Below are 12,526 nucleotides of genomic sequence, written 5' to 3'. Positions count from 1 at the left end.
GGTTTATTACCACAACTACAACTTTTAAAAACTTGTCCATACCACGGAAATTAAATTTGTGAAGAATGGGAAAAATAAGTGTCTAATTCGCACATAATGTTATCTAACTGGAGGGAGGAAGCAGAAATGCTTTAGGACAGACTGGAGCTCGTCTTGGCCATCCTCGTTGGTTTGATTTTGCCCTTTAATTCACCCGTATTTGGAAGCGACAGCTTGGAGGATTTGCCTGTTTGTGTTTCTGTCAGTTCCAGGCATGAACCGGTACTTCCAGCCCTTCTACCAGCCCAACGAGTGCGGCAAAGCCCTGTGCGTGAGGCCAGACGTGATGGAGCTGGACGAGCTCTACGAGTTCCCAGAGTACTCCCGAGACCCCACCATGTACCTGGCATTGAGGAACCTCATCCTGGCCCTGTGGTACACTAACTGCAAAGTAAGTGGGGGGCATATTAGCTTTCAGCACGTGGACAGAGACTTCCCTTGAAGGAGAGGAGCTGCTTTACCTGTGGACGGAACCTTTCGACAAGGGTTTCTCCACCTCAGCAGCATCGACATTTTGGGGGGATAGTCTTTGCGTGAGGGGCTGTCCTGTGCATGGTAGTATGTTCAGCCGCATCCTTGGCTTCTGCGCCCTAGGTGCGAGAGCACCCCCCAGATGTGACAACCAAAAGTGTCTCCAGCTATTGCCCAGTGGGGCAAAGTCTCTCCTTCCTGAGAACCACCACTTTAGACCACGTATCATCAGATTTCTTGACTCTCTAGTGAGTGAGTATAAGGTGAAAAGTTTGGTTCAAACAGTTCCAATGACTATGCCAAAAGAAAAGGTGACACACTGAAGCCCACTGAGGGCAGGGTTCATATCCACCTCATTATTCAAGTGACCTTTGCTCTCTGTTGGACAATAAATGTTAGGGGCCTTATACATGCAGTGCCAGCCTTGAAAGGGATGGAGATAAATTTGGGCATGAGGTGTGAGAACACAAGCTTTTATTTTTATTTTTTTAATATATCTTTATTGATTTCAGAGAGAGGAGAGGGAGAGAGAGAGATAGAAACATCAATGATGAGAAAGTCATTGATTGAGCCCACAAGCCAGGCATGTGCCCTGACCGGGAATCGAACCCCGATCGCCTGGATCCTAGGTCAACGCTCAACTGCTGAGCCACGCCCGGCCGGGAGAGAACACAAGCTTTTTATAAAAAAAAAAGCAAAAAAACCCCGCACAGAAACTTTTTCTGACCCTAGTATTTTTCTCATTTATTAATTTCTTCTGCAATTAATCAAGCGACTGACTGCTCAATGCATAAAATTTTCAAAGCCACCAAGAAGGACATTCCAGTTCCACCCTGGTATTTCACTGGATTAGACTCCAGTATGAGGTGACCTGATTAAGTGATGGCTGTTAATGCCATTTATACAAATTATATCCAGGTGAGTAGGCTGGGCAACATAGAATTAATTATTCATTTCCTCCCCAATGGGCTTGAGGTAGGTGCTCAGTAAACATTTGTGGTCAGAATTTCCTGTGAGCAACTATAAAGATACACTTTTCAGAAATAGCCTTGGATTAATTTTTAACATTTTTAAAATTTGACTTTAACTTATACAGGAGAAGAATCTTACAGAAAAAAATTGTGAACTTTTCAGTCTCGATCAAAAAGAGTATGTTTTGTGTGTATTTCATACTCCAGTGGTAAAACACAAATGTTTGCTATAGAAGAATCAAAGACTTTGAAATGATTGTTTTTAAATTTCATAAATACACAGTTTATCTTCTGAAGCAATGAAGGTCAATTTTGTGCGTGTTCTTTTTTGACTACTTCAAGTGTATCTTCCTGTGTTTGTTCAGGTTCTGGTGAAGCTGGGGGTTGGTGACAGGTAAAGGAGAGGCTGGGGATAGGGACTCCCCTACTCCCACCTCCAGTGCCTATTTTAACTTCACACCAGGCCAAGGCCACATTACTCTGGAATCTTTGAAATGAACCAAGGCCTTGCCAAAGCTGGATCGAGCAGAGGTCCCCCCTCATCTTATCAGTGATAAGAATCCAACTTTTCCTGCTGCCAGTACACGGAGCAGCCTGGGTTTCTACAGTGGCCTTTGTTGCATGGTTTATTGAGTCAGGAATATATCTGTGATGTGGTCTGCCCCCATACTCCCAATAGCACTCGTTCTCAGGGAGGGAAGCTTAAGTGATAAGATACAAATTGTATCTACCTTTTGTCCGTTCACCAGGCAAGCCTCCCTTTCATCTTACTGTATCTTAGTTATAAAGGATGGAATGGAATGACCCTTAGAGTTTCTTTTTATTGTGATAAAATACACAGAACATACAATTCACCATTTAAACTATTCTAAAATGTATAACTCAGTGTCATTAAGTACATACACAATGTTGTTTAGTCATCACCGCTATCTGGTTCCAGAAATTTTTCGTTACCCCAAGAGGAAACCCCACAGTCCTCAAGCAGTAACTCTCCATTCCTCCCTTTCCCCCAGGAGCCACCAGTCTACTTTCTGTCTCTATAGATTTACCTGGACATTTCATATAAATGGAATCATACAGCATGTGCCTTCTCTAATGAGCGTCTTCACCGAGCATGATGTTTTCAAGGTTCATGCATGTTGTAGCATGCATCATTGCCTTTCATGGCTAAATGATATTCTGTATGTGGATAGACCACATTTGTTTATCTGTTAGGCTGTTAATGAACATCTTTTTTGGCTCTTTGAACAGTGCTGCTTTAAACATTTTATTTGAACATCTCTTTTCAGTTCCTGCAGGTATGTACCTAGGAGTGGAATTACTGGGTCATGTGGTAATTCTGTGTTTAACTTTTTGAGGAACCAAGAGTTGCTTTTTGTTTGTTTGCCTTAACAGTTTGGTTTTATTTCCAAACACAGGAAGCTCTTACTCCTCATAAATGTATTCCTCACATCATTGTCCGGGGTCTCGTGCGCATTCGATGTGTTCAGGAAGTGGAGAGGATACTTTATTTTATGACGAGAAAAGGTCTCATCAACACAGGCGTCCTCAGCGTCGGCACCGACCAGCATCTTCTTCCTAAAGATTACCACAGTGTAGGTGACTAGCTCTAGCAATAACACTACCATGATACAGGCCAGTACATTGCTGTTAATAATACTAGCAAAAGTCACAATATCACCATAAAAGTTATAAAGCAAGACTTGTTAGAGTATGTATTTCTCTAGAGAGGATACTATCAAGCACTGTTTCCTGGACTGTAGAGAAGAGGGAGGGATTACTTAAGAAAAGTACTACAGAATTTCTTTAGAAAAATAACTTTCTGCCATGGACATCAAAAAAATGTAAATGAACCAACATTGTTTGGTAGTTAGTACCTTCCAGAACAACTAAAACAGCACATTGTTTTCATTGCTCTAATTGGACTTTTTTTTTTCCCCCCCCTGAAGAAATCAGTCATCATTATCGGGGCTGGTCCAGCAGGATTAGCAGCTGCTAGGCAACTGCATAACTTTGGAATTAAGGTAAGATTTTTGGCTCATGGAGGTGGAAACAGATGGTTAACTGCTCCTCTGTCCAAATTTTCTAAGACTTAGAAACCAGTTCCTGATTTTCACAAAGTGCTGAATACATGCTATCTTTATATCTTTACAGTCAATTCTAGAAAAGATAGAAAATTTGAAATTGGTTCAATAAAAGAAAAGTAGAGGAAGATGGAAATTCCCACAGCTTTGGAGAGAGATTTAGAGTAATGAGTAACTCAGAAGATATTTTTAAGTTGGTATCAAAGCAGAAATTCCTGACAAGTTGTTACTGACATAATATAGGGGTCATTGGGGAAAATCCTTTATTTCTGCAATAGTTTGAGACAACAGATAGCAGCTTGGAAGTTTCTTTTATAAAAGTTTCTGAAATATACCCAGTTACATTATTTTATGTAAATTAAAGAAACCCTTTGAATATTACTCTGAGAGACAAAATCTTTGGTTTTGGAAGCAAGATTGGATTAGTTAAGCCATGGTTGAGACAGAATTACATGAATTCTAAAGTACTATACATATTTGAGGTTGCCTGCTTTCCCAAGGTAGGATTTTTTTTTTTTTTTTATCTGGTATACTACTTTATTACAGTTGTTCAAAATTAGCCAAAATAGACACTATTACAAAAAACCATTTGTGCAGTTCAGTATCTAATTTGTGTTAGATTCATTCAGATTAACCTTAGATTTCTGTGACTTCCCAAATCTGACACATTTCTCCTTTTTAAAAACTTATTTTGGTGTGAGGAGGGCCTGGGGGTGGGGTGGAGGGGATCAGTGGGGTTAAAAAGGGGACATCTGTAAAATAAAAATTAAATTAAATTAAAAAAGAAAAACAAAACAAAACTTATTTTGCAAGGATTTTGGTTTTCACTTAAACCAAACATGAAAATTAATTTGGTAAAATTGAATTAGTCTCTGCTCATCTCTATCTGGCTAAAAGAAATGATGTTCTTTTTTCCACAACATCATCTTCTCTGCTGGAGGTTCCAGGGATGAGAAAAGTTTTCAATAGCTGTGCCTGAGAGAGGTTTTCCTCTTGATTGAATGGAGGACTTAAGTCTTGAATTACATTATATTGCTGACAAAGCAGAAGAATCTGAGCGAGATTTGTAGGAAGTATGTTTGCATTTGCAAATATTTCCTTAGTGGTATTAAGCTGTGAGGTGTTTTGATTGATTGTTTATTTCAGTGTTAGATATCAGGGCCAAGGTTTCTTGTTTGCTTTTTGCTTGGGAAACCCACAGATTATGGGACAGGGGAAGTTTGTTACTGTTCAGAGAGTCTTTAATGTTCAGCCTTTCTCTCACACTAAAAGGAAACTAGAAACGGACGATTCTGTGTTAATCTGAAGTCAGAGAAGGAGGGTGGGGAGGGCAGGACCACCAGCTGTAGCCTTTCTAGTTGGAGGAAATGAGGAACGTAGGTCTGAGGAGGAAGAATATTCAGAGGATCCCTATTACTCGCCCCTTTCTCTCAGCAGGTGCTCCCCATGGAGAGCGCCCATCCCTCTCATGATTAGAAAATAGATTCCTCTGAGTCACCTGAGAGTGGGTAGGTAACTCAGGGAACCTTGAGCAATTTGAAGAAGAGCTTCTAAGGACCCAGAGACGAATGACTGGCCTTGAACTGAATAGTACTCACATTTTCAGTTTCTGCAACCTGGGGGAGTATAGTGTATGTACCACTTTGAGTCACAGGGCTGTCCACCGGAGAGCAGCTCCTCTGCCACCACAATGAGAAATTTGAAGGAGTTAAAATAGACTGGGTGTGGGACCAACCTGCTTTAGGTCAAGTCCATGAGGTGACATGATTTTTTAAAAAAAAATTAAGGCCTATTTGCAATGTTAAAGGACTTGTGCTACATACATGGATATTTCATAGGACAAAATCTCCTCTTGAACCTAGTTTTTGATAGTGCTTTTTCATTTATGGAATACTATTTAGTAAAAGCTTTCCAAGTGCATTTCATGCACTAGTTCATCAGATCTTATCATTCTGGAATTTGAGAGGGAACAGTGTGAGGATTTCACCAGCAGGCGGACCACTCACTCATTCCTTATTAGAATCTGGGTTGTTTCACTGTCACTTGGGCTTCTGTCCACACGGCTTTCTTTTCAAAGTCACTTCTCTAGTAATGTAATAAAAACATTAACCAAATAGGGAACTTATTCAACTGTATTATTCTACATTTAGAATAGTGCATTTGATATGACTCTTCTGTCTTGCATAGCTTGCCCACTTGTCTTTTTAGGTGACTGTGCTGGAAGCCAAAGACAGAATTGGAGGCCGAGTGTGGGATGATAAATCTTTTAAAGGCGTTACCGTGGGAAGAGGAGCCCAGATCGTCAATGGCTGTATTAACAACCCAATAGCGCTCATGTGTGAACAAGTGGGTTTCTTTCTTTAAGATTTGTATTATAGATAAGGAAAAGAAAAAATTATCAGTTTCCTTCTGTGTAGTATTATTAATATGCTCCTAAATAATAGGTGACAACTCCAGAATGATTTCTTGCCCCCTCATCTTCTCTAAAAAGTAAATAAAGACAGAGTTATGCCTCTCGGAGAAGGTAGTACTAAAAGACTTACAATACTTTTTTCTATTTCTAAGAACTTTAGTTTGTATTTGTGTGTTATTTTTAGGCCACTGGATTAGCTCATAATTTTAGGGTTGTCAGATTAAGCAAATAATAGTACAGAATGCCCAGTTACATTCAGATAAATAACAAGTAATTTTTTTAGTATAAGTACATCCCAGCTATTACACAGGATATTTTCCATACAGTATTTGAGACATACTTACACTAAAAAAAAAATTATTCGTTGTTGGACTGGACGTTCTATCTCTTATCGGTCAATCCTGCATAGTTCTTTTGAAGACCTGGTTTTCCCTAAAATATTTATCAACAGTAAATTCAGTTTCGACCTCTGTGAGTGTTTGTGTGTTTGTGTACTCGTTTACGTGAGAGTCCATAGAGGACATAGGACATCGGAGCAAGGAGAGGCGGTGCACAGCTGTAGCATCTGTGGCATTAATGAATATTGGCCAACAAGACTGGGGACTACATGGCGTAGAAACTGTCGCTGTCACCCTCACGCTCACATAAAACAAGGGCACGTAGATCTCATGCTGTTTTTTCACTGCCTTCCTGGGCTGCCATTTTCTGTGAAGCATACTGAGCTTTATTTTTGAGAGGTACTAGACCGTTTTCTCCATGAGAGCTCTGTCTGATTTCACCTTAGAACCTGTGCCTATTTTTCCCAGGGAGAAATGTTCACCTTCTTATTTTTATTATTTTGAAGCTTGGCATCAGCATGCATAAATTTGGAGAAAGATGTGACTTAATTCAGGAAGGTGGAAGAATCACTGACCCCACTATTGACAAGCGCATGGATTTCCATTTTAACGCTCTCCTGGACGTTGTCTCTGAGTGGAGAAAGGATAAAGCTCAGCTCCAGGATGTCCCCTTGGGAGGTATGGGGAGAGCGGGGTTCCCGTTGTTCCTCTGAGTCGCATTCTAACCGAAGCTCCATCAGCAGAGGGAGCAGAGCTTCCTCAGGGACCTTTAGCTGCCTGTGTGTGGACACACACACACCTTACTTTACACAATAGCTGGTGTTTAAAAAATTATGCTGTTTGCTTTTCAATTTCCCAGAGAAGCTTCCTTTTGAGTAAAGTGCGTTAAGCCCTATGTAAATAAAACAGTCACCACATGATGTCGTTTCTATATAGTATCTGTAGGCCAGGATTTCTTTTTGGGGGGGCAGGGCAGTAGGTTAAGATTTTTCAGTATATTTTGTTTAAGAATGCAAAAACATGTACTTTAATAATTTACTTCAAATTCTTTAGGCTTTGGTCCTAAATGGACAATATTAACCACAGTTCTTTAGAAAACTTGACTGTGTATCATGACTCATTTCCATGGAGGTGCCAGCTGAGATTTTACTGTATTGCTCCTTAAATTGATATTTATTTAACCTGCAATTTTATGACCTGAATGGATTCACTTGTCATTCATGGAAGCATGTTGGAGTTTCTTAAAGTACGAACATTTGAACTCAATATTGAAGATATTAATTTGCTTCAACTAAATGTTTCTTTGTGAGGGTTCTTAGTTCCTCATCCTGGTGTAGACTCCATCTCTGTTTGGGGTAAACTGCTCAGTAGCAGGGACTGTCTGTCTCCTGTTGTTTATCTGCCCTCCCCAACCCCTACCTCCTGAGACTGACCCACACTGTGATGACCCTTAGTAAGTGTTAGACAAACCATAACAGAACATTTTCAGAAATTTACTAAGGTCAACAGGGATCATTCAGTTATATGCCATACTGTCCAGAACAAGTGGTGAGTTGTTGAATTTTCTGGAATTGGGGATGGTTATTAGGCTCACTTTCAGGGTGTTCTCAGAATTTGGTAACTGTTCTTCACATGTGTGTTAGTCACTGGGTGGCATTTTCTTTATATTTCTTGCAATGTCACCAAGTAAAAATGTAATAATATTGCTTTGTCTTGACCTTACTTTAAATAAGGGAGGGCCAGCAGCACTTACTGTGTAAGTAGTTGTTTCATCTTATTATTTTTTGAAAAGCTTTACTAATAATGCACACATCTCTATGTAAGGTTAGCTATATCCTGCCTAATATAAATACCAAGAAACTAGAGTTAATTTCACACAGCATATGTACTAAAGCTTTTAAATAGCATTTACATAAAAATCACATTTAGACTTTCCTCAGTCTGTTTATACTTAATTTTATGTACTGTTCCAGCAATCTTGGTTCTTGACGAACCGCTACAAAACCCAAAGGAAAAGAGAAACAACAGGAGGCAGGAATGGGATTGCTACAAGAAGGTTCTGAAAGTGATAAAAATATAAAAAATAAAATAATAATTTAAAAAACCCGAACAAACAAATGAAAGCACCCAGTGGTCTAGGGCCAACAGCCTGGCACAAATCCAGAGGTGCTGTGATTCTTCCTGTTACAGTCTAGTGGAAGATAGCCAGTTCTTTTGCTAGTTAAGCAAGTTCACTGTGCTGTATGGAAGCTTTGGGTCCACAGTGTATGCACTAGATGGTCATCTTCCTCTGGAAGCTTACAAAGATGTGACCTAGACTAAGATTCTTATAATTCATCCCTTGTGAGCCTCCCCCCACACCCCAAGAAAGGAGTCTTAGATGGTTATTGGAATGGTATCACAGTGCTGTGTATATGTAGTTGAAAGTTCCAGTTGAGTGGGATAGATAAGTGCTGAGGCTGATAACAAACTCGACTTCTGAGGCATGTTGAGTCTGGGTGCCGCTGGCCTGGGAGTGGGCATGGCCTGGGGCAGACCTGCTATGGGGCATGGCCTTTACCAGGAAGAGATTCTGCAGCGGAGCCTGGGAGTGGGCAGGTGGTGTTGCCATGTTTGGAAAGGCTAAAACTGTGCTGGCACGGTCTGGCTGTGGGTTTGGGATTTATTACACAGGCAATGGAGAACCAGTAATTAAAGGTGCCGAGGCAGAGAGCTGACGTGCAGGCCGTCTGTAATGGAATGTTCTTGCTGGGGAGAGAATATAGCCAACAGTCAGTGTATCACAGATCCTCCTGTTGTGGGGAGATGTTATAAAAACTTGACTTGAAGGCAATGTGACCAGAAGGGCGTGGGAATCCTCTCTGCATGTCTGTCTTCACATGCGCAGGGGTGCTTTTCTGTTTCTTGAGCAAAAGAAGAAACAGCTTCTCAACTAAGCAGAAATGAAACATGGTGAAGATATAGAACCTACATAGTTTTGTTTCCAGTTAAGATAAGCTTTTACTTCCTGAGAGAAACCAACCTTATCAAGATACCCTTCCCCCTGAGTTGTCTTGGGAAAGGACTTCAGAAGTTGGGGGTTTTGCGGGTTAGAGGAGGTTGAGAGCAAAGATAAAGAATCAGAGAATACTGCTAAAGCTGTTTTTTCTGCTTTGGTCCATTCCCATTACAGAAAAGATAGAGGAGATCTACAAAGCTTTCATTAAGGAATCTGGTATCCACTTCAGTGACCTGGAAGAGCAGGTGCTTCAGTTCCACCTTAGCAACCTGGAATATGCCTGTGGCAGCAACCTCCATCAGGTGCGACTGGGTTTCCTGCAACGTGCTTTGAAAATGCTTGTTTTTGTATATGTGTGTATTTTATATAATCTCAATATCAAACTTGGGCTGGTTTGGGTAAACAGGAAACAATGGTTTTGCTGCCACAATAAATTTAAAAAACAAAGTTTGAAAACCATGATTTCAGAGCATACTAACCCCACAGTGGTTTTGAAAATATATATATTTTTAAAAAGCAAGAGAAACCCTTTTTCCAATAATGCCAGTGAAGAAGCTCTATGTGTAAACCTAATACAGGAGGGCCTCTGGGCTGAATCAGGGAGGGGCCCAGAGCCCTGTACATTCACCCTCCCCTCCCATGCCCTTTAGGGAGGCCCTGGAGCATTTCTGTGGAGCCCTGCATGGTCTGAAAACATTGCTCTCAAGAGGCCAAAAGAGTGTATCCTTGCAGTTATGGTCTGTTTACCTTGCTAAAATAAATTTAAACTTGCCTAACTTATTTAACCAACTGTGACTTGGCTACTTAAATATTCTGTATTTTGAATAGAGGCTCCACAGATAGCTCCTGACTGAATTGTCATCCTCTTTGGGACCTCTCCATGTTCATTGGAATAGCACTGTTTTCCAAAATCATGCTGTGTTTCAGCCTCTATAGAGTTTCCACATTCAAGACCAACAGTTGGCATATTTTTATATGGGGGTGATCAAATGCAGTTTTACTCTCATAGAATTCTCCTTTTCCAGGGCTGTTGATCTGTAACACGGCTTTTGTTTTTATTAAAGAGTAGTACCCACACCCAAATCATATCTACCTTTTGTTCTAAAGTAAGCTTTCCTGTGTGTTGTGGAGCAGTGTCCGTCCCCAACAGCAGGACCCGCCAGGGTTGGTCTTTGTGTCCCCTCTTTCCATCATGCTTTGCCCTGTTCATGGCAGTCCTGCCCTCCTGCCTCAGGTGACTTTCCCTCCTGGGGGTCCTTTCTTGTCCCTTAGGTGCAGCCTCAAGAAGAGGTGGGAATACCTCTTCTCTTCCCAACCTCTTCTGTTGTTTCCCAGGTGTCGGCTCGCTCCTGGGACCACAACGAATTCTTTGCCCAATTTGCTGGTGACCACACTCTCCTCACTCCCGGCTACTCTGTCATCATTGAAAAACTGGCTGAAGGACTAGACATTCGGCTCAAGTCTCCAGTGAGTATGACAGTGGTGGGAGGCTCCGGTTTGGCCTTGTGTTTAGAGGATTTGAAGTTTGGGGCATGTGGATGACACAGGAGACGGGTACTTACTGTCAGCCTGTGCCTCCGAGTATTTTTATGATACGGTCCCAGCATCACTCATGTCAATTAGCTGCTGCTGTTAGGAAACAGCAGTGACACAGATGCATTTTCATTGATTATAGAGTGTTCGAGTTGCTTACAACATTCCTGGCCCAAAGCAATTATTTTCACTTTAAAATTTTCCCTTCCAATCTTTGTCCCTGTGCATTTGTATTGTACATTGTTATAATCATAAAGGCAATTATTTATATTACACTTCACACTGTATTATAAAGGTCTGCCATATTTCAACATAGTATTTATAAACTTTAATGGCTGAATGATAGTTTCCTGAAATAGGCTATAACTGTTGTTTTGATCCCTGAATGCCAGCAAATGATTTTCCATAGCCTTGGAGATGTAAACTCACGTACTAGGAGGACTGGAAAGGGTCCTGGATCATATCATTCCATCATGTTTTTTGTTTTATTTTTGTTCAAAATATTACAGATGTCCCTTTTTCTCCCCACTGACCCATTCCACCCCATCCCCCCCTTTCCCCACGCCCTCTCCACACCATTGTCTGTGTGCTTGGGTTGTGCATATATGCATATAAATTCTTTGGTTAATCTCTCCTCCACCACCCACCCACCCTCCTCCATCCCCTGAGATTCATTAGTCTGATCCATGCTTCCATGTCATTGAATCATTTCTGTTCATCAGTTTATTAAGTTCTTTAGATTCCACATATAAGTGGAATCTCTTCGCAGCATGATTTTGATGTTTGTCTTTCTCTGCCTGGTTTATTTCTGTCATGTTTTTTATCATTTTTTTCTTGAGCAGGTACAGAGTGTTGATTATTCTGGAGATGAAGTACAAGTTACCACGACAGATGGGACAGGGTATACAGCACAAAAGGTAAGTACTAGAATTTCTCTAGATGTTTCAGGGGCCTGACAGTAAGGGAAAAGAGTCTTTTCCACCAAGAAGTTGGCCTTTGGCAATCTGCCTTGAGCCTTGTTTGGTTTCTGAAGAGTTACGCATGCCACTTAATTGTGTGGCAGATGTGCAAATCCGATGGAACTCATCTAACACTCCATAGATTCATGGCAGATGGAATTCTGAAGTTTCTTAAAGTGGGTTCTATGGTACATTATTCCTGAGAATTGAACAGGAAAATAAATTCTTTGGCCACATAAGTTTGGAAAGTATTGTATACTACACTCTAGTTTTAGGGTTAAATAGGAACATATTAAAGGCTCTGAGAAGTCCTGCATTCAAAAAACCCTATTTTACTTTAATTCAGTGTTTTCCAGACTCACAGGATTTTGTTGCTGTTGTTGTTTTTTTGTTTTACCCTGGGACCATCTTTCAAATCGAGAAAGCTCTGAGTTTTCATTTTGAAACTACAGAAGTACTTTTGTTTTATTTGAAATTTTTGTAAACCGCTTTAGTAAGTGGGCTGTGAAAGGTGTTGTAACGTAACAATATATGAGATCACATTGAAATTTCTATAGTGTTGGAGAACAAAGGTGCTTCCTTGGGGTAGAGGAGGACAAATAAACCCCGTAAGTTTATTTAAATTTAGTTATGTCTAAAATGATTACCAAGAAGTATAATTGACGAATGATCACTAGTTCCTAGACTAGCTATATTTTATACTTTTCAGTTATCTGAAAG

At 40.6% G+C, this 12,526-nt stretch overlaps 1 protein-coding gene across 4 annotated transcripts in view; it reads left to right on the top strand.

Moving 5' to 3' along the window:
* KDM1B (lysine demethylase 1B) overlaps window positions 1–12,526 on the top strand; it is a 56,810-nt gene that overhangs the window by 26,761 nt on the left and 17,523 nt on the right. For all 4 annotated transcript variants that reach the window (XM_081144428.1, XM_081144429.1, XM_081144430.1 and 1 more), the window contains 8 exons: window positions 246–430; window positions 2,900–3,076; window positions 3,431–3,505; window positions 5,774–5,911; window positions 6,823–6,994; window positions 9,489–9,616; window positions 10,650–10,781; window positions 11,690–11,764. In XM_081144428.1, coding sequence (XP_081000554.1) covers window positions 246–430; window positions 2,900–3,076; window positions 3,431–3,505; window positions 5,774–5,911; window positions 6,823–6,994; window positions 9,489–9,616; window positions 10,650–10,781; window positions 11,690–11,764 — 1,082 coding nt within the window. The remainder of the gene's footprint in view (window positions 1–245; window positions 431–2,899; window positions 3,077–3,430; window positions 3,506–5,773; window positions 5,912–6,822; window positions 6,995–9,488; window positions 9,617–10,649; window positions 10,782–11,689; window positions 11,765–12,526) is intronic.

Source organism: Miniopterus schreibersii, assembly GCF_964146895.1.
Source record: "Miniopterus schreibersii genome assembly, chromosome: 8".
NCBI classification, from domain to species: domain Eukaryota; kingdom Metazoa; phylum Chordata; class Mammalia; order Chiroptera; family Miniopteridae; genus Miniopterus; species Miniopterus schreibersii.
The sequence above is the reverse complement of the archived record's forward strand: the minus strand, read 5'-3'. Positions and strand labels throughout refer to the sequence as shown.